Below are 22,569 nucleotides of genomic sequence, written 5' to 3'. Positions count from 1 at the left end.
ACCATATGCTAACACATATATATGGAATCTAAAAAAAAAATGGTTCTGAAGAACCTAGGGGCAGGACAGGAATAAAGACACAGATGTAGACAATGGACTTGAGGCCACGGGGAGGGGGAAGAGTAAGCTAGGACGAAGTGAGAGAGTGGCATGGACATATATACACTACCAAATGTAAAATAGATAGCTAGTGGGAAGCAGCCGCATAGCACAGGGAGATCAGCTCGGTGCTTTGTGACCACCTAGAGGGGTGGGATAGGGAGGGTGGGGGGGAGATGCAAGAGGGAGGAGATATGGGGATATATGTATACATATAGCTGATTCACTTTGTTATGCAGCAGAAACTAACACAACATTGTAAAGCAGTTATACTCCAATGAAGATATATATACATATATATAAAAAAACAACACTGAGAGTAGCAGTTGGAGGAAGACAGGAGATTTTGAGATGTTACATTTGACATTCCTCTTAGACATCCAAGTATGGATATATCTAAACAGTTGGAGGTTCAAGTCAGAATTCAGGTGAGATGTCCAAGCTAGAATTATATATTTGTGAGTCATCAAATGATATTTGGATGGTATTTAAACCGTGAGACTGAATGAGATCACAAAAGCATAGCAATTCTCATATTTTACACTCTTCAAATTTATATTTATGTGGATTTTACCTATTGATATTTACTGTATTAGAGATTTTGCTTATTTGGATTATATCTGTAGACATTTATCATATTAGAAACTCAAACAAGAAATGTTTAAAACAGAAGAGTACATAAGCACACAAACCATTAACTGTCAAATGATTGTGTCATATAGCGTCTAGAAAATTCTACCGTATGCTTGTAAGAGAGAGGGAAACAGACAGGAATTCCCTGGCGGTCCAGTGGTTAGGACTCTACGCTTTCACTTCCAAGGGCTTGGGTTCAATCCCTGGTCGGGGACCTAAAATCCCCCAAGCCATACGCCCCCCCACCAAAGAAAAAGAGAAGGAAACAGACAAATAATATTTTAGTATTAATATGAAAATAAACTTGTCTTCGCCCTGTGCTAGATGCTACAAAGGGTGCAAAGGCAAAAGTTATCAGGGACTTCCAGGAGACTCCAGACCAAACTTTGAAAAGCGTGATTGATGGAATAAATCAACAGATGTGAAAGTACTTGTCTATGAAGTGTTGGTCTTGATGGATTCATACAGAGCTTTATGATTATTGTTCATACAATATTGCTAATTTTCTAGCTCAGTGCCTGGCAAATTGATATGTTAGCTGAGAGTCAAAATCATTTAGCTCCAAGAATTTTACATATCCTATGTTTCGTCTGCTTGGCCACACTTACCATCAAATGACACTTTTTAAACTATTAATCAAAATCAATAGGCTTATGGCGCTACATCTGGTACAAAAAGCATGTGATGTTTGTTATTCCTGCTCAGAATCACAAATGTAAAGTTATTACATTGAGAGCGCACACCATGTGAGTGTGTAATGCTGCAAATATCCATCACAGTAATAGCAATGAACAGTAGAAATAGCTGAAGCTTCTTAAGCACAGATTCCACATCATTTCCATCTTTGCATTCTCTGTAGCAATCAGCACAGTGCAAAAAGATTCTAAGGTCAATGTAAAAAAAAAGTTAAAAAAATAAAATAAAAACAACCTAAGGAAATAAGAAATAAGGTTCTTGGCTTTGAAAACTTTCAATCTAAATAAATAGAGACAGAAAAGGTACACTCAGGAAACAATTGAAGAAAATAATTGCTGAGTCCAAATATGCAAATATTAATTAATTTAGTAAATATTTATTAGATATTTTCTGTTTGTGTTCCATGGATTTAAATCTTGAGAGCATTCTGAATAGTAGAGTTGTAAAATACAAAGTAAGAATATTAGTTTAAAATTGTCCTGAATATCAGCCTTCCAGTGTGAATGGAAGATATGAAATTATAAAAGTCATATGTCTGTATTCATTTGGTGGAATAAAACGGGCCTTTTGTTAGGAAACAGAAAGTTATCTTTGATTTCAAAGAGGCAGGCTTGCCTCCATAAAGGGAAGCAGTTTCTCAGGGTAATAGCCTGATCTCTGTGAATTATGGGCTTCTTCACTAAAAAGGTTTAGTCTAAACCATTCCTATAAGTTCTATTGTAGATGATGATCTTCTTTGGGAAGGGAAGATGACTTAGAGCTGTATACCAAGTTATTATGTGGAAGGATATCAGGGACAAAGCATGAAAGGATTTGAGGACCAGTCTGAGAATATTGGATTTGATTGGACAGTAAATAACCATTATATACATTCTAGAACAGAACATTGATATGACGAACATAATGTTTACAAAAGATTACTTTAACAGCCCTATGTAGGCTGAAAGAAGTCGAGAAAACGTTGCAAATAAGAGAAATAAAGAATTTTAAGTATGTCCAAGCATCCTTGCACATTGCTGTAGTGATTTGGGAAGTACATCTCCAAAATAGCTGTGAATTAAAAGAAGGGATCGGGCTTCCCTGGTGGCGCAGTGGTTGCGCGTCCACCTGCCGATGCGGGGGAGCCGGGTTCGCGCCCCGGTCTGGGAGGATCCCACGTGCCGCGGAGCGGCTGGACCCGTGAGCTGTGGCCGCTGGGCCTGCGCGTCCAGAGCCTGTGCTCCGCAACGGGAGAGGCCACAGCAGAGGGAGGCCCGCATACCACAAAAAAAAAAAAAAAAAAAGAAAGGATCACCTCTGACTTTTGGTTGGTCGGGAAAATGATTTAGAGAACATAAAATTTTAAGAGCTGTTTGCAGTTATTCATTTTTTCAGTAAACTAGGATCTCAATATAAGCACTAAAGAAAGTATGAAAGCACATTTTTCTCCATCAAGAAATTTCCTGAGTAATGTGATGAATGTCATGATAGAGGAATGAGTAGTGGGCTTTAAGAATACAGAAAGGGCTTCCCTGGTGGCGCAGTGGTTGCGAGTCCGCCTGCCGATGCAGGGGACGCGGGTTCGTGTCCCGGTCCAGGAGGATCCCACGTGCCACGGAGCGGCTGGGACCGTGGGCCATGGCCGCTGAGCCCGGCGCGCCCGGACCCTGTGCCCCGCAACGGGAGAGGCCACAACAGAGAGAGGCCCGCGTACCGCAGAAAAAAAAAAAAAAGAATACAGAAAGCAACATTTAAATCAATGTTTTCAGTCATTTGTCTTCCTTCTCAAAATGCTTCAGGGACATAATACATTCTATCATGAACAGTGACCTCGGTGGTGGTGAATCTCAAGGAGGGGGGCACTCCCCGGAGGAGGAACGGAGGTGGGTCACAGATAGTTAGAACAGTTGGGAAATAGCCTAGGCAATTCTGATACATCCTACTAGGGAGGGCAGTCTGAGCCCTTGGAGCCTCTTGACAACACCATGCTTGCTACAGAAGGATGGCTGTTTCCCTTAGAACTCTTCACCCAGAGAACTTTCTGGGGTTTTGTCTGTTTGTTTTGTTGTTGTTTGCATTTATTTGTCTATGTCTGATGTATTTGCTCTAAAAATTTACTTTCCTCCTTCTCCCAGCCCTCCTTTTTCTTCTCTGGGGCCGGGCGGGGGGGCGGTTGCTAGAGATAAAAGGAAAGTCATCTGAAGAAGTAATTACTGGTCTCTGCCTATGTGAATATAGGTTTCTTGTCAGCCTCTCTGGGGCCAGAAAAGTTTTGCTTCCTCTGTTAGTTACAGTTTCATAGGAGGTTGAAGCAGAGTCCCATGCTTAGGGATGGCTTATCTGAGATAGTATCTCCCACCTATGGTTCACTCGTTAGGAACACGGCAATGTGCTCTCTGTGTCTCTCTTCTCTCCTTCTGTCCAGAGAAGTGTTGGTTCTGTAAAGGATTGTGAGCTGAATCTATTTATCATGGATTAATAGATCTATGATCTCTGGATCCACTTATTTATAAATTGCTTATTCATAAATCAGACATCAGCTTGTTTATAAAGTATCCTCATACTTTATGAGCAAGTGTTTGCATCCTCTTGCCAGAAACAAGCATCTCTTTTTGCCTTATGAAATTAGATGCTGTAACATATTTTATTTTTTATTTAAAGTTGCCTTTACTTAAAAGCCAGAAGATAAGTTTCTTTTTACTGATCGAAAGTCAACCCAGGCAACAGAAATACAAAGCCATTCAGCTTGTCATAGGTGATTTGCTATAGGAGGAACCTATCTCTAGAATGCGGATAATCCTTTTCCACAAAGTACAAACTTTGTTTCCTAAGTAGTCTTTAACTGGAACTGAAATGTAGTCTATAATTGTATAATATAATCATATTATATATAAATGTAAGTAAATAATCACAAGTTAAACAAGGTTCATTGTAAAGATAAAGCTGAAAATAGTTTTACAAAAATGTTGGTTCAGAACTTTTTGAAACTGTGTGCATGGCCTCATGTTTTGCAAATAAAAAAAGAATCTCATTTCTTATTTGATCATTTTCAAATATGTTTTCTTTTCTCTTTTATTCCTTCTTAGTGTGCACTGGTATGTGAATGTACAGCCCCAGAAAGTGTGAGCAGAAAAGATAACCTACCTTTTTTGAACGCAGGTACGTACCTCAGTTTTGGAAACTTACATTCATTTCATATGAACATACATTTTATTTTTCTGTGAACTCAATACTGAATCTGAGCAGCATTCTTACAGAACCATTGTGGACACTTATTAAATATTGGTAATCATGGGAGTCAGCAGAGTGGTGTTAGACTTGACAATTCTGTAAGAAAGATATATAATATATATAAATACATGTATATATCTGGCTATATGGCAAAACAAATTCCTTTTAGCTATTGGATTTTATATCATCTGAAATGAGGTATTAGAAGAGGGAGTATTAGAAATGTCAAACTCTTAATTAGTTTGAGTTTTAGTTTATTACTTTTAATGAAGTTGTTAAAACAGTGTGTATATGGATTCAGTAGGAAAAATTCATATACACATTTGTACATTCCTGAGTGTGTGTGTACACATATGTGTGTGTGTGTGTGTGTGTATAGTGTTACTTGTAGTAATATATTTGGATTTCAACAAGGAACTAAACAATGTGATAAATGATGACTTTGAGACATTTGGTAAAATTACAAAATATGCGATGATATGTATATAAATTATGGAACTGATTTTTGAATGATAACATAAATTATGTTACCAATAGTGATAATAATGTCAAATAAGTGGCAGGCGAGATGCCACTCATATGCCTTGCCTTACCTTGCTTTCTGATGTGTGCTATGTGTGCTATGAAGAAGGCAGTATTATTATCTCCATTTTACAGATGAGGAAATTGCTCAAGGTCACTACCTAGTGAATAGCAGGTCCAGAATTTAAATCCAGTTTTAATCACAAGGCCTTTGCTCTTAATTACCAGGTCATGCTATTACTAAAAAGCCATTAATTAAAAAGTTGGTGTAACAATAGAATAAACCTTAATATTTTTCTAACCTTCTATATTGTACATTTCAACAGTGACATGGATAGCATGATAATCAGATTAATGAGTGATACAAACTTCAAAGGATTACTAATACATAACCCCTAAACTATTAGCAATTTTTCCCTGTAGGAAGCCACGGGATGGAGAAAGACAGGCAACCTTTTGACTCAAAGAACTCAAAATAAAATATAGCAATGAAAAAACCATTAAATGTACTTATTAGAATGAAGGATTAAACCAAAGAAGAGCAGCTGCTTCTCAACCTATGACCAAGTGACATGATTTTTTAAAATTTTTATTAAGGGTGTAATACCAGGAGGGACATTCATTAAACAGTGAATGGGCTACCTGGACAGCTAGACCAGCCATGTACCATAAAGTACTTGATAAGTTATCCATGTGGATAAAATAACTAATGTATCCTCAAAGGGTCTTCCTCACATATATTTTTTTCACCTGAAAGTTGACCAAACCTTTAGTCCTTTATTTCAATATATCCAGATAATCTATTTACCAGATGTCAATTTTGAGAAATAAAATTGAATGTGGGAGATACTACATTCATGTTAAATTCAGTTTGAATGAATCAAATTATCATCAGAATCATCTACACTGTAATTATAACACACTTTTTAAGTGATTCACTCATGTGAACCTTGTAATTTTTTATGCCCACAAAGAGAAATGCCATTTTAAAAAACTGATTGGTTTAATATAAACTTCAAAGAGAAAGAGAAAAATGGCTCCCGGAGTAAGAAAATATATCACCTAAGGAAGAAGAGACAAAGGGAACATAGTGAAAAGTAAATCTGCACCTCCTAATTCTTGTGCCATTAAATCTGCAAGGCATGAGTCTTGGAAGCGTACTAACTCTTCCAAATTACTACGGTACAATTCCTAACATATGAACTGTAATATGACAAAAAGTGACATGGAAGTGATGGAAGCAGCTGTTTTCTGCAATTTAAATATACTCAGTGGAGTGAAAGATGATTGATTACTGCTTTTCCCTTTTCCTGGAGGTGACAGTTTTGGTGGTGATTCTCCACTTAGCTCCGATGATATTTCTCAATGTCCTTAGTCCAGGCAATCCGGAAGCGCCTAGAATATATTTGCCACAAATACTTTCTATGAGCCTTCTTATATCAGGGAGAGACAAGGCTAAACGACAGTCAAATGTTATAAAAGCTAGTTTTTTTAAAAAAAGTTATTTTAAAGTACAACTAAATGCTATATATGAAATGTTTCTGTTCTAAGTGTGTTGTGCACATATAGCATATGTAGCTAGACTATGTGCCTATGACTTTGGTCTGTGTGTACCTTGGTCTTTTGTTCTATTTATTTATCTGTCTAAACTCAGCAACCTTAGAATTAATCCACTATATTCCCATCTGGTATTTTTTCAAAATCTTTAGGTGAAGGGAGTTATTGACATTCTCCTCAAGTCTCTGTATTCATGTATTATATGGAACTTGCCAGTCTCAAGTGAGCGATGAAGTTCTTAGTGCAAGAGGATGTCATAGCTCATAGCTGCTCCTGATTATTCTATTTATATCTCTAGAGGTTTAATGCATGACTTGGGAAATTCACTTATCTATTGTGAGACTACAAAGAAAAAGCTCTTCCCCCTCGGGCCTCACCTTTTTCATGCCCTGTTTGCCTCTCAAGTTGAATGTATATGTTGGGAGCCTGGCGAGTTGAGGGCAGGAAGAGAAAAGAGATGAGGAGGAGGAGAGGGGGCAGAATTTACAATTCCATAAAAAGGATATATAAATACCTTAGTTATAGGAGAAAACAAATTCCTTTCAGCTGTTGGCTTTTATATTCTCTGAAACAGGAAATGCACTAGAAGGTACAGTATTAGAATTGTGAGGTTCTCATTTTGCTTAATTTTATAATTCTGTAGTTCATCAAATAAAGTTGTTAAAATAATAGATTTACCCGTTTAATTATTGGTTTATTCATTTAAGCAAATGGTAGTGAAAACACTTAGCACTGTTTGTTGTTGAGGTATTGTTTGGGGGATGGGGGTAGGGGAAGTTATTTGGAACAGAGGGAGGTGTAGACAGCAGAGTCTCTTACCTGGTCACAGAGTTGGGTGTCCTACTAAGTCTCATCAACTGAGAGGTGCCTTGCCTACAACAGAACAAGAGCAAATGTGCTCTGGTGGTCTTAATATCAGAGCACTGGACAGACTCTTCTGAAGAACTGGTGTCACAGCCTAATAGTTTAGCTTTTGCTATGTTTTCCTTCGTTTTAGAAATACTTCATGAAAGTATTCATTTTCATCTGTCTCACATGGAGTCACATATCTATTCTTTGTCACTTACAGTTGTCTTTCTCAGGAGTTATTTATATTTAATAAGCCTGACCACAGATAAACTTTTTAAAAATTTTTGTCAAGGAGACAATTCTCTCTAGATTTCCTAAGTCTCTCTAGATTTCCTAAGTCTACCAATTTTCCTTGTAAAAGTATAATCCTACAGAATACTTCAGTCCATGGACTTTGATATTATTATGCCCAATCAGAGGAGCTAATGGGCCCTGTCACCAAGTTTCCTATTATCTTCACATTTCAAGTGAGTTTCCCCCTGTCAGAAAGCATTCGATCTGATACAGCATCTTTCTTGGTTGAATTCCATACTGCTTGAGTCATGAAATTATCCTTCATATTTTTTAAAGACGACTTTCGCTTTACATTAAAGTGTGTGCTGTCCATCTCCCTCACAGAGGGTGTATCTGACAACGATGATTTCCATGACTGTGTCAGTTAGAATCTAAGCCACAACGCAGGGACTACTCTGCTTTCAGTCCTAAACACAGGCAATTTCCCTCCTGTTTGGAGAATTTATTGGTGTTTTTCTTCTTGCCTCACAGATAAATCGCAATTTTTCTCGAAATACTCCACTATATCTTTGATTCTTTTTCCCCCAATAGGATTAAGCCATCTACTACTATTGCTTTACGGAAGATGCCTGATTATGTGCTATTTAAGAAGAAGTGTTGCTTATTTATTTCTGTGTCTCCAGGGCCAGAATACAATAGGCACTCTTGAAATAAAAGAATTTATTACTCTCCCTAAAAATTACTATGAAATTCTCATTTTAAGTTTTTTCCTGCCTCATATGGCACCATAGTTTTTTGTGTTTTTTTTTTTCAGTACGCGGGCCTCTCACTGTTGTGGCCTCCCCCGTTGCGGAGCACAGGCTCCGGAGGCGCAGGCCCAGCGGCCATGGCTCAGCGGCCCAGCCGCTCCGCGGCATGTGGGATCCTCCCGGACCAGGGCACGAACCCGCGTCCCCCGCATTGGCAGGTGGACTCCCAACCACTGCGCCACCAGGGAAGCCCAGCACCATAGATTTTAACTGCCTTTCACAATACCACACAGCTGAACTGAATATTGGGTGACATTCTCCTCACTACCACCTCATGTAAAGCAAGACATGACAATATTTTAGGAGATATTCTGAGAGACATTGAAAAATATTTCCCTCTATATTCATTTCGAGTCCTGAGGATTTCCAGCCAAAAGACAAATCCCATTTTCCCCATTTTTTCTTTTCATTCATGAGGTACTAAATCAACTACCTAGTCAAATTTTAGATCATATCAATTTATGCTAACAAAGATATCTCTGCTGTATTTTCTCCATACTAGTTTAAATAGATTTTGCCCTTGTATTTATAACTCTATGATGTGTAAAATATGGGACCATCTTGGCTTATAACATTGGCCCTTTGTCCTTTATACTTGCTTACTCCCCAGATTTATTTGCCCTTTGCTGTTTTAACAAATCCAATGGAGTCCATTGTCTACTGAAAAAAAAAAACCAAACACACACACACACAGCCTAAAAGTTGAGAGTTATGTTTTATTTGGCGGATATTCTTAGGACTTCAAGCCCCCGGATCTAGGACTCTCAGATCACTCTGAGGAACTGCTCCAAACAGGCGAGGCAGGAGCCAAGATACATAAGAGTTTCTGCAACAAAGGGCAGGTAGTCGGAACATCCACAGATTATTGGTAATTAAAGAAAACCAGACATCTCAAGTTAATGAAATTAGGGCTTTTCTATGTATGGGAAGATGCAAAGTCTGGGCTCGTTGAGATTGTTCCTTTGATGTGCCCCTCAGCTATCTGGGGCCGGTATCCTGCATTTTCTTATCCTGAGTCTCCTCAGGGTGTGCCAGCAGGGTGGCTATAGCAGTTGACAGCTAGATGGCAGGCATTCTTTGCTTCCATCCCACGTTCCCTCAGGGATCTCCATCTGGGAGGCTGTAATGCGATGACTGGATGGCTGCAACATCTTTTGTTTACTAATATGGAAGGTGGCATTCTTAGTTCACACCATTAACCTTGCTCTTTTGGAATTTTCATATGTTTTCATTACTGTGTATTAACATATTTATGGTGTTAAGTAGCTTCAATGGAAGAGTGAATTTCACTGCCTAGTAATCAAAGAAATCATCTCTTAGACACCTTTAAATACTTCAGCTGTCTTCCTGTTGTAAGTTTATTACCCCCTCCACTGCCCACCTTAGGTAAACTAGAAGAAAAATAAAGGCAAGAAGAGGATATAGTCAAAAGGTTAACATTTTGTGGACAAATGTGAGGAGCGCTTTATCTCGGCTGTGGTTTTCCTTCTTTCATTCTGATGCCTGTGCTCTCTCTTGAAGTGAGGTTTTTAGTTATGTCCTTCCCTCTTGCATTTTCCCCTCTCAATTTACACAGTTGTCAGGGCCCTAACTGTTCCTCTATTAGGGAAAGTAATGATGAAAAACATCTGAGGTGTAAGGTTTAAGCTCATTTCTGTGGAATGTTTGCATATACTGGGCACTGGGCTAGGTGCAGGAGATAAAATGAGGACAAAGAAAACAGCACAGTCATGGCCTTCACAAGTTTACCTTCTAATGGGGGACACAGAGCAGTAAACAGACAATTATAGCACAACTGGTAAGAACCATGATAGAGATGGGGATGGGGAATACAAAAGAGAGGCAGCTGTAGGGAGGGAGCAGAGGGAAGTCAAGAAGGGCTTCCTGGAAGAGGTGCTTGCTGAGCTGAGTTTATAGGATGATTATGTGTAGCCAGGAAAAAGGAGCGTTCCTTTGAGGTGCAGGGAATACCTTGAACAGAGGCAAACTGGCAAGAAACAACTTGAGTTCCATGAACCGCAGGTCGTTCCAGGCTGCTCAGCATGAAATATGAACCAGAAAAGGACACTTCTGTAGATGTGTCCTTTACTTTAATGACTGAATTAGAATGAACAGGGAAAATCATTCAAGCTAGAGTGAATGAAGCAAATCTCTTTTCTGACCACCCAAAACCAAAACTCCGAATTCTACACATTGAACTCACCAGTTTTCACCAGTTGGAGACTAAATCCCCACAAATATTATCTTTATGTTTTATTCTGCATCTGTAATAGTTTTTCTTGTTCTTGGCCTTGGATTGAAGATGGAAGGCCAAGAGCTTGTGGGTTTGGCTAGACTAGGGAAGCAGCACTTTGTCTGACTCAGCTTACATCCTATTTCTATTCTTATTTTTTGTTCCTTTAAAAACAGCACAAACAATAGCATAATTTAGATTTTATAACACACCTAAAAAAAAGTAATTTAAAATTCTGGGGGAATTTATTTTTTAATAATTTGTTTCATCTTTATTATTTTAAAAGAGATCTTTCTTTGCTATGTTTTCTGAGCTCCTGTCATGCTTTCTTACTTTCTCTTTTCTAAGCCTTGCTTAGGATAGTCTTTTAGTGATTTCTATTTAGGATTTTTAGTTCTCATCTAATCTTAAAAAGAGCCAATCTACATTTAAGATGTATGTATCTAAATCTAAGATATTTTCAACTACAAGTGAGAGAATGTCATTATCTAATTGGCTTACACAGACTTATCTTTACTAAGTGTAATGTAGCATTTGGGGAATAGGCAATGCATGTACATTCGGCTGAATGATGAAACTATTAAACAACTGCATAATTAAAAGCTATAGAATGAATAGATTCTCTACAATAATCTACGGTACATTAAAATAATGATTTTGCAAAGCTTGAAGCCAATGAAGTCAGATTCCATTTAAATATGTGACATCTACCACTTCCTGAAAGCAAGAAATTGCATGAAGTTAATCACAGATGAGCTTATTCTGGAGAACTGTATTAAAGACAATCTTAAGTGTTTGGCATTTTGATGATCCCCTCAACCCTGAATGCAAATTTCCAAAATTCCTTGTCTAATCCACTGATGTCCCCAACACAGACACAGAAAAGAGAAGATCATCTCTATGATATCACTCTGGTTTATCTTTTCTGCCCCAGGTTGCTTGAACAGCCATCCTTTTTTAATGTGTTGTCTATGTTTTGGCTTTGTTGAACATTTCCTTGGCATCTTTACTTTGATAATTCAGAACTGGAGCACTTGGCTTTCACAATTGCTGGAAAAGCAGGTGGTGTGCTGCCATATTAAAAAGGCCTTTTACAGTGTCTGGAATAAATGATATGGAAATTTGAGTTGTGTTGCAAATTTAGGAGAAAAAAATCTGTCATTTACTTTCTGTCCCTGTGTTCACCTTAGAGGGTGGATCTCAGTGGGAATGTATACATATCTAGACCATCTTAGAACTTTATCCTTATTAAGTCATTATTAAGACTGTGGTGGTGTCCAAAATCTCTTCACTACTTTTCCCTTGGTAGAATCTGTCACATGATATTTTTAGCAATTGTTTTGGCAAAAGCAGTGAAAAAGAATGAAGATAATACACACAAGGCTCTCTTTAAAAAGAACTTGTAATAGATAAGTTAGTTAGTTGTTTTTGCTGAGTTTAGCCTATTGTATGGTCAGAAATGCATCTCCTACATGAAGAAATACTTGACATCAGTGGAAAGCCAGAGCTGAAAGTGGTGGGCTCATTTACACAGGTGGAGTATGTGTGCAGAATTGTTGAAACTATATCTCTGCTATAGGGGAGAAGCATTTATAAAACGACAAAAGCATTCATCATTTATGGCCCACTGTTCAATATTTGATACATGAATACCTTGCCTTTCTTTTATATGAGGATGGCAGAAATCTCCTCACTATGAACCCAGCAAAATTTTGAGTTGAGAAAATCTTATCTGGTCTGTTTGTAGCCATTGGAACAAATTTCATGGTAATTAAAAGTCAGGCCATATATATTTTTTTAATTTTCTAAGTCATAATCCATTATATGGCATTTTGAGAAACAGTAAGTGTTCTTGCTTTATACGTAGTAAGTGTTCAATAAGCAATGCTACTGGATCAGACTTGGTTGTAAAGTGGATTCCACTATGTCTACATTGACATCCTAATAACTGTGTACAGTTAAATACTAATGTTTAGAGATCTATGAGTTTCAGAAGGTTAGAACCTATAGCATGAACGTCGGATAGGAGACATTATTGGGAATTTTCGGGGGGGTTAGATCATGTGGCCTGATTTTTTTGTTTATTATTTGCCCCGAGTGCTTTCCTTAAAAAAAACAGCAGCATTCCCACAGGGTCCTGGATGTTGTATCTCGGGTGGTCAGAGGATAGTTCTGAAGCTCATTAATCACACTGTCCTTGATTTCTACCACTCTATTTCAACAAAGATTTATATTTAGAATACACTGAAAAGCAGTAAAATGAAAACAGTAAAATCAAAAGTTGAAGGACTAGTTTTGTGATAACAGATAAAATAAAGAATATCATATTTTTCAACTTAATTAAAAATACAAATTTTCTAAAATATTATTGTTTTATTAAAGGCAAGAAAAATCTAAGGGTTTTTAACCATGGTTTGGGAGATACAAAGATTCTGTGTAATCCTGAAAAAAAAAAAAAAAGCAGAGGTTAAAAAGCAGTGCATATACTAAGTATAGATAACCCAAGTAATTGAATATTTACTTAGGTTACTAAGGAAAAATGTAGACATTTCACAGAAAAAAAAAGAAACAGAGACTGTTTCTGTCTTACTATAAAAGGATGCATTTATATTTCTGATCATGTTAGCTATATTAGAATTCCTGAGATCCCATAAATGGTTTAACCTGACTTACAATATATTGAATTCTGTACATACATTGTTTTTCTTCTCCACCTTCTAGAGATAGGGCAATAGAGGTTATAGTAAAATTCTTACATCTTTAAAACATTGTCACTTTAAAGATGAATGAAATATCATAGTTTCTTTCATTGGCTGTAAGTTTCTGTATTTCATATAAAAGAAAATACACTGTTAAGGGCTAATATCCAAAATATATAAAGAACTCATACAACTCAGTAACAGCAAAAAAAACATTCTGATTAAAAATGGGCAGAGGATCTGAATAGACATTTTTCCAAAGAAGACACACAGATGTCCAACAGGTGCATGAAAAGTTACTCAACATCACTAATCAAGAGAGAAATGCAAATCAAAACCACAATGAGATATCACCTCACATCTGTTAGAATGGATATCAAAAATACAAGAAATAACAAGTGTTATTGACAAGGAAGTGGAGAAAAGGGAACCCTCATGCACAGTTGGTGGGAATGTAAATTGGTGCAGCCACTATGGAAAACAATATGGAGATTCCTCCAAAAACTAAAAATAGAACTACCATATGATCCAGCAATTCCACTTCTGGGTATTTATCCAAAGAAAATGAAAACACTAATTCAGAAAGATATATGCATCCCATTGTTCATTGCGGTAGTATTTTCAATAGCCAAGATGTGAAAACACCCTAAGTTTCCACTGACGAATGGATAAAGAAAATGTGATACACACACACACACACACACACACACACACACACATGCACACATGGAATATTATTCAACCATAAAAAAGAATGAAATCTTGCCATTTGTGACAACATGGAGGGACCTTGAGGGCATTATTATAAGTGAAATATCAGACAGAGAAAGACAGATACTGTATGAACTCACTTACATGTACAATCTGATAGCAAAAACAAAATAAAACATAACAAATAAAAAAAGAACTCATAGATATAGAGAACTAATTGGTGGTTGCCTGAGACAGGGGATGGGGGTGGGTGGAACAGGTGAGGGGTGTCAAAAGGTATAAATTTTCAATTATAAAATAAATAAGCAATGGGGATGTAATGTACACCTTGGTGACTGTAGTTAATAATATTGTATTGCATATTTGAAAGTTCCTAAGAGAGATTTTTAAAGTTCTCATCACAAGAAAAAATTTGTGACAGTGTATGGTGACAGATGTTAACAAGACTTATTATGGTAATCATTTCACAATATATACAAATATTGAATCATTACGTTCTATACCTGGAGCTAATATAATGTTATATGTCAATTATACCTTTATACCTCATTAAAAAGAGAAAGAAAATAAGTATAATTAGCCTTATATATGGATCTGTGATATAATCTAATTGATAAAGCTTAAAGGTCATGTTTATGGCAAAAACATAATCCTTTAGACATACAACTTTAGATTTAAAATATTGTCTCTCAACATCCTGGAAATATTCTATCGTCTTCTTGCTTCTATTGATGTTTTCAAACAGTGAACATTCTAGCTAATTCTTGTAAGGGGTAGATAAGTGTGCCGGGAGCTTTGAATCTGGTCGTTAAAGAATGAGATGTTTGAAATAAAGGTTTCCTATTTAGTGTTAATTCTGATAATGATAATTGTCAGACTGGACCTCTGAGAATGATAGTTGCAGAATGGATGAATAGTTCCTCATTTTAATGCTCAGAAATATATTTATATTTTCCAAGTAATGAATGAGACACAGCCTTATAGAACCCTAAAATGAGAAAGGTATTTTATTCCATACGTTGAAGAGACTTGGGCCACATACCAGACTGGGCGTTATTTAAAGTCTTACATCCACTTCAATATCAAATTCTCTTTTTAATCAGCTTCATTGGTAAACTGGAGCCAAATAATCATAGATACTGGACTGGTGATTGACCTGATATTTTGTTGTCCATTAAGCTTTGATATATTTCTCTTATATTCATTATCCAACAGCAATGGAAATAAAATCCTGCCCTGAAATATAGGGCTTGGTAGTGTGGTAGGAATGCTGGCCTTACAAAAAATGTATCAAGTATTATCTTAATATCTAGCCCTACACTGTTTCTTTAAATCTTTTAAAATCCTTGATGACATGACCATGTTATTTCTCCCCTAATCACTGTCACCCATCCCAAATATTCAGCTTGTTCATAGTCTCCCTGTCTTGCTTCTGATAATATATGGTTTTAAGAAAGTGTTATTGACTTATTGACACTAAAGTATGAATAATATTTGAATTGTAATAGATCTTAAGCCAAGGAATGAACCTTTCTGACATTTAAGAAAAAAGTCACTTTTGGTAGTAGGGTCATTTAAAACCTCTAATATAACATATCAGTTGTCACCTACTATATAAGTGGGTAAAGTTGACTAAGAGTGATTGGAAGAAATCCAGAAATGTATTTTTTTCAAAGCATGTATGGTGTATAAATCCATATATTTTCATCTATATTTATAAATACATATACTTTAAGAAAATCTTTAGAAGGAAAAAGAATGGTGGTATGTCAGAGAACCATAGTAGCTACATTTATGAATTGGAATTTGATGTATCACTTTTTAATTTAATAAAGACTATATCCCAGAAGCTACTGAAAAAAATAAGATATAAGGAGAAAATTCTTAGAAACTCAATTACACTACGGATTATGATAAAAAATTTTGATCAAATATTAGAATGGTAGCCTGATTAATGATTTTGTTAATTGATCTTTATCTAAAGTGCATATCTTTATAATTTAACTATTAACTTTATTTTTTTTCCTTTTCCAGTGTTAAAGAACCCAGTGTGTAAATTATATAGATTTCCCACATCTGACAATAAGTGGATGCGAATCCGGGAGCAGATGTCAGAGAGCATACTTTCTTTTCATATTCCTAAGGAATTGATCTCTCTTCAAATCAAAGAAGATTTGTGTAGGTAAGAGAAAGTGTTATGATTGTCTCTTATATTAATTTTTTTTATAAAACATTTTTTCTTAAAGTATGATGATAACATAAAAATCCAGATCTGCATTGTGCAGTATGATGGCTCCTAGCCGTGTATGACTATTAATCACTTGAAATGTGATTAGTCCACTTTGAGATGTTCTGCCAAGTGTCGTACAAACACCAGATTTTGAATTCGTAGCACACAAACAAAAAAAGACTGATTTCGTAATGAAATGTTAACATTTTGGCTATACTGGGGTTGAATGCAATATGTTATTAATTTTATGTGCTTCTCTTTTTACTTTTACTTTTTATTTTATTTTGTTTTTTATTGAAGTATAGTTGATTTACAATGTCTTGTTAATTTCTGCTATACAGCAAAGTGATTCAGTTATAGATATTATATGCATTTTTTTATATTCTTTTTCATTATGGTTTATCACAGGATATTAAATATAGTTCTCTGTGCTGTACAGTAGGACCTTGTTGTTTATCCATTCTATATATAAAAGCTTACATCTGCTAACCCCAAACTCCCACTCCATCCCTTCCTCAAACCCCTCCCCCTTGGCAACCACCAGACTCTTCTCTATGTCCGTGACTCTGTTTCAAAGATAGGTTCATTTGTGTCATATTTTAGGTTCCACATATAAGTGACATCATGTGGAATCTAAAATATGATATCTTTTTACTTTTTACGTATGACTGCTGACCACTAGAAAATTTTAATCACATGTGTGACTCTCATTTGTGGCTTATATTACACCTTTTCTGTGTAAATCTCCCACCATTAAAATGTGTTGAAAAAAATTCAATTATGAATCTTTAAAATTTTCTAAAGAAAAGTAGAGAAAAAATCATGTTGAAGACTCAAAAGGGATATAGGAAAGATTGTAAGGAAATTGACTAGAGATCTCAGTAGAATATAAGGTATGGTTATTATGAAAAGGAATTAGAAAGCCCTAAGTTGAGAATCATCACCTTTTAGGAAAAATGCTGAGAAGAAAAGAATAATGGAGAGAATAATGAAATTTGTGAGCCACAGCTACTGAGCCTGCGCGTCTGGAGCCTGGGCTCCGCAACAAGAGAGGCCGCGACACTGAGAGGCTCGCGCACCGCGATGAGGAGTGGCCCCCACTCGCCGCAACTAGGGAAGGCCCTCGCACAGAAATGAAGACCCAACACAGCCAATAAATAAATAAAAAAAAAAAAAAAAAAAAAGGAATTAGAAAGCCCTAAGTTGAGAATCATCACCTTTTAGGAAAAATGCTGAGAAGAAAAGAATAATGGAGAGAATAATGAAATTTTAAAATGCAGCAGGCAAATTAAATCCACAAAGCCAGCAGAGAAGAACAGATTTGACACTAAGAAATCACATCTCGGATGTGAAAGACAAACACAATAAGTTCTTCTCAAATGTTCTTTCTGGGGAAAGAACAATTCATGCCAAAACTTAAAAACAGTGAAAACTTATGCAGGTTTTTATTTTACATGCTAAAATCAGACTAACCTTATACTTAACTTCTCTGCAGAAGTCCATGGAGTGACATCTACTGATTTTTGATTTTTTGAGAGAAAAAGTTTGTGGCCCACTTTATTATATAGGGTCAAGTTATGACTTTTTTTTAATGAATGAAGGCAATGGAAATGACATACTTAAATACGCAGAAGCTCAGAAAATGTCATTCACCAAACTTTCTTAAAGAATCTACCCTAGAAGATATATGCTATCCAACTAAGAGAATAATTTAAATTAAGAATTATATTTATAATATAATATAAATTAATATACTGTAATCATTAAATTATAATATGAAATTAATATGATATAACATAACAAAGTAAGAATGGGACATTGTCCTACAGAAGGACTTGAAACATTTTTCTTGGTTGGGTGAAATCTCCGGCCCGGACAGAGCTTTACTCTGAAGTTCTTTTTTCGGCCTCTTTTGTTTTCTTTTAATTTTTATTGGAGTATAGTTGATTTACAAGATTATGTTAGTTTCTGCTGTACAGCAAAGTGAATCAGTTATACATATACATGTATCCACTCTTTTTTAGATTCTTTTCCCATATTGGTCATTACAGAGTGCTGAGTAGAGTTCCCTGTGCTATACAGTAGGTCCTTATTAATTACCTATTTTATATACAGTAGTGTGTATATGTCAATCCCAATCTCCCGATTTATCCCTCCCCCCTTTTCCCTCCTGGTAACCATAAGTTTGTTTTTTACATCTGTGACTCTATTTCTGTTTTGTAAATAAGTTCATTTGTACCATTTTTCTAGATTCCACATGTAAGCGATATCATATGGTATTTGTCTTTCTCTGTCTGACTTACTTCACTCAGTTCGACGATCTCTAGTTCCATCCGTGTCCCTGCAAATGGACTCTTTTACCCCTAGTCTTACTCAGATCCCAGAAAGTGTTATACTTACCTCAACCTTCCTCTCAACAGCACAATTTTAATGGATTTTCTTACGTGGTTTGATGAAGACTGTGGGTGCCATCGTGCCCTTACCTTTCAGTAGTTGCAAAGAGTACAAGGTGCTTCCTTTTCATGCTTGGAAATCTATATTGAGAGAATTATTTTTTAAAAAGCTTTGAGTCTTTTCTTCAAAAAAAAAGGTTGCCAGGGCAACTTTATATTATGCCAAGTAACTGAAACAGCTACTTTCTGAATCTTTAAAATAACTATTAACTAAATTATATCATTTTAGTTGGTAATGAGCAGTAGATAAAAGCTGCCATTAAGTCCCTATTTATATTTTGTTCTGCATAGGGCCTGTGGATGGATGGAGATAGTTATAGATGGATAGACAGAGAGATAGACAGGCAGACACACAGACATAGATATACAGTCTTTCTTTCCTTTTCTTTCTTTCTTTTTTTTTCTTAGGAAAGTCAGTAAGCACAGTATGAACTTAGCTGTATAACAGGGGTTACAAAAACTTTTCCTTAAGGACCAAATAGTAAATATTTTACAAAATATTTTACAAAAGTGAGCTGTTTCCTCTCATTTACCAAGATGATGAATTTGCAAACATGGTCAGACTTCTGTGAAGTCTGGATTTTGAAAATCCTACACTTTCTTTCATGAGCCACTGACTCTTTCAGTCTCACTTTTCACCCCAGATGTAAACTTTTCTACAACTTCTCTGTGTTGGTGTGTTGTCATCTCCCTATAGGGGTAATTAGGGTATTATTTGAATATTTTGTTACATAACTTCCCTCCTTTACCAAGGGAGTAGAAAACGGAAAATTTTCTGAAAAGACTGCTATGATTGACATCAGCCTCATAAACTCACAGGTAGAGATTTCCTAAGTTTGAGTATGGATTTAACTGTGGACGAAAATAGCAGGTAAGAAAGGGAAGTTAGGGAATATCAGGTATATGTCTAGTCACAACTGTGTCTTAAGGACAAGGCATTATTAGTAGTTTTGTAATCTATTTAACTCGGTAAGAATGAAATCCCACTCATGCATTTGAAGGTATATTATTAACTTTATTATGTCTGGGATTGGTAAACACTTGACAGGCTAAGTTAGTGTGAGTCTGTTGGCAGGGACCAGGTGTGTGCATGGTGCGCCTCTTTGCCTATTGCATACCTGTATGTATCAATGAGGAAAATGTTGTCCTTCTCAGCCGTCATGATATGGAGTGTAAATGTTGGCAGGGACATAATGGTGCAGCAGCTACTTTCCCTCACTCATACCCAGTGCCCTTGCCTGCAGCTGCCATCTAAAAACTCTCTTGCTATTAGTCCCTTAGTGTGACATTGGACTCAACGTGAACTACTTTTATTAACTTTGAGATTGTACATACACAAAGTCTTAGGTCTGTGATAGAGTTTAAATTCTTTGGGGGCTCCCTCTGATTGGCCTAAGCATTAATACCTTCTGAGTTCAAGTTCAGATAGATAACATCTTTTGCATTGGCTGTGACGTGTTTTCACAGTGCTAAACTTTGAATTTTATATTACGGTTTAGGCCCCAAAAATTCACAAGCAGGAAATTGTAGATGACAAGTTATGTTTACTGTTGTGAAGAAAGGCTTATATTAGCAATTTTCTGCCTCTTTGCTCCTGAAGCCATACTTTTAAAAATATATAAAATGTGTGGTAATTTTTTTCTGTAAAAATAATATATCGTCACTATAGAAAATAGTGAAAATATAAAAAAGAAAAAAAAATCACTCTAAACCCACCACCCAGAAGAAATACTGTGTCTTTATTTTCTACATCTACCCTCATCTTCGTGAGCTTCACTGTGGAAAGCAAGACTTTTGGTCCCCATGATTACCACGCCCTGGTATCACATTTAAATCATTCTCCCTCAAATAATTCCTGTCTCAGTAAATGCCACCCTCTCTTCAACAGTTCAATGCAGAAACACAAAACATAAGTATTTTTGTCTTGTCTCACCAAACCTATCCACATTCCACATTCAAGTTCAAGTATCAATTTCTAATCATGCTAATTCCACAATTTTTCTCAAATTCATTTATCTTTTACGTTTTCACTCTATCCATTCTAATCTCAACCACCATCATTTCTTGCCTGTGATAGTGTAATGGTCTATAACGGCTTTTCTGCCAATGGCCTTGCTTCCTTAAAATCCATGGTTCACTTTTTTATGAACAAATGATACAAATGAACTTGTTTACAAAGCAGAAATAAACTCACAGACATAGAAAACAAATTTATGGTTACCAAAGGTGATAGCGGAGGGAAGGGAGAGCAGAGAGTTTGGGATTAACAGATACACACTACTATATATAAAATAGGTAAACGACAATGACCTACTGTATAGCTCAGGGAAATATACTCAATATCTTGTAATAACCTGTAATGGAAAAGACTCTGAGAAAGAATATATACGTAAATGTATAACTACATCACTTTGCTGTACACTAGAAATTAACACAACATTATAAATTAACAATTCTTTAATTAAAATATAAATAAAAAAGAAAAAGATCCATGATTCACATTGCAGACTCACATAATCTGATTAAAAATGTTATAAATATGCAGATTTCCAGCAGGAGTATCAAGGAGACAGCATTAATGTATAACCTCTTGAGTGCTATGCTGGAATTATGTGTTGGGAAGGGAAGAGGGGGAGGTCCTGCTTACCAAGTATCAGTATAACACCTCGCTTCTGAGAAGTTTACTAAATGATTCTATAATCATACCTAAGGGATGTGGCATTATAAAGTAGCCCAGTTCTTTGATCTAGCCTCCTTGAAGGATGGAGGGGAAAAGACAACTGGTTTATTATAGAGTTAGTGCAATGGAGAGAAAAAGGAGAGTACATGTTGAAGACAGCTCAGAGATCCTAAATACATAAAAGGTTTGTGTGTGTGTGTGTGTGTGTGTGTGTGTGTGTGTGTGTGTGTGTTTATGTGTATTTTTGCCTGTGTTTTAATGCCACAGGCTTTACAGTCCTTCACCTTGGGTTGCATGCAGGCAAGTTATGTAGGTCTTGCCAAACTACCACTTACAAAATTTTTATAGCTTGTTTTAGTGTTGCCACGTATTTTGTTTACATTGAGTATTTTCTTCAGATTTTGTACTGCTTCAAAAGTTTGCTTTGTAGTTTTGATTTGCATTTCTCTAATGATTAATGATGTTGAGCATTCTTTCATGTGTTTGTTGTCAATCTGTATATCTTCTTTGGAGAAATGTGTATTTAGGTCTTCTGCCCATTTTTGGATTGGGTTGTTTGTTTTTTTGATATTGAGCTGCATGAGCTGCTTGTAAATTTTGGAGATTAATCCTTTGTCAGTTGCTTCATTTGCAAATATTTTCTCCCATTCTGAGGTATCACCTCACACTGGTCAGAATGGCCATGATCAAAAAATTTACAAACAATAAATGCTGGAGAAGGTGAGGAGAGAAGGGAATCCTCTTGCACTGTTGGTGGGAATGCAAATTGATACAGCCACTATGGAGAACAGTATGGAGGTTCCTTAAAAAACTAAAAATAGAACTGCCATATGACCCAGCAATCCCACTACTGGGCATATACCCTGAGAAAACCATAATTCAAAAAGAGTCATGTACCACAATGTTCATTGCAACTCTATTTACAATAGCCAGGACATGGAGGCAACCTAAGTG

The 22,569-nt window shown here is 36.2% G+C and overlaps 1 protein-coding gene across 8 annotated transcripts in view; it reads left to right on the top strand.

Moving 5' to 3' along the window:
* INPP4B (inositol polyphosphate-4-phosphatase type II B) overlaps positions 1-22,569 on the top strand; it is a 763,890-nt gene that overhangs the window by 565,708 nt on the left and 175,613 nt on the right. For all 8 annotated transcript variants that reach the window (XR_008617771.1, XM_007111238.4, XM_055085901.1 and 5 more), the window contains 2 exons: positions 4,494-4,566; positions 16,287-16,434. Coding sequence is in view for 7 of the 8 variants with exons in the window: in XM_007111238.4 (XP_007111300.2) it covers positions 4,494-4,566; positions 16,287-16,434 (221 nt within the window). In the remaining variant the exon portion in view is untranslated. The remainder of the gene's footprint in view (positions 1-4,493; positions 4,567-16,286; positions 16,435-22,569) is intronic.

Source organism: Physeter macrocephalus, chromosome 7, assembly GCF_002837175.3.
Source record: "Physeter macrocephalus isolate SW-GA chromosome 7, ASM283717v5, whole genome shotgun sequence".
NCBI classification, from domain to species: Eukaryota; Metazoa; Chordata; class Mammalia; order Artiodactyla; family Physeteridae; genus Physeter; species Physeter macrocephalus.
The sequence above is the reverse complement of the archived record's forward strand: the minus strand, read 5'-3'. Positions and strand labels throughout refer to the sequence as shown.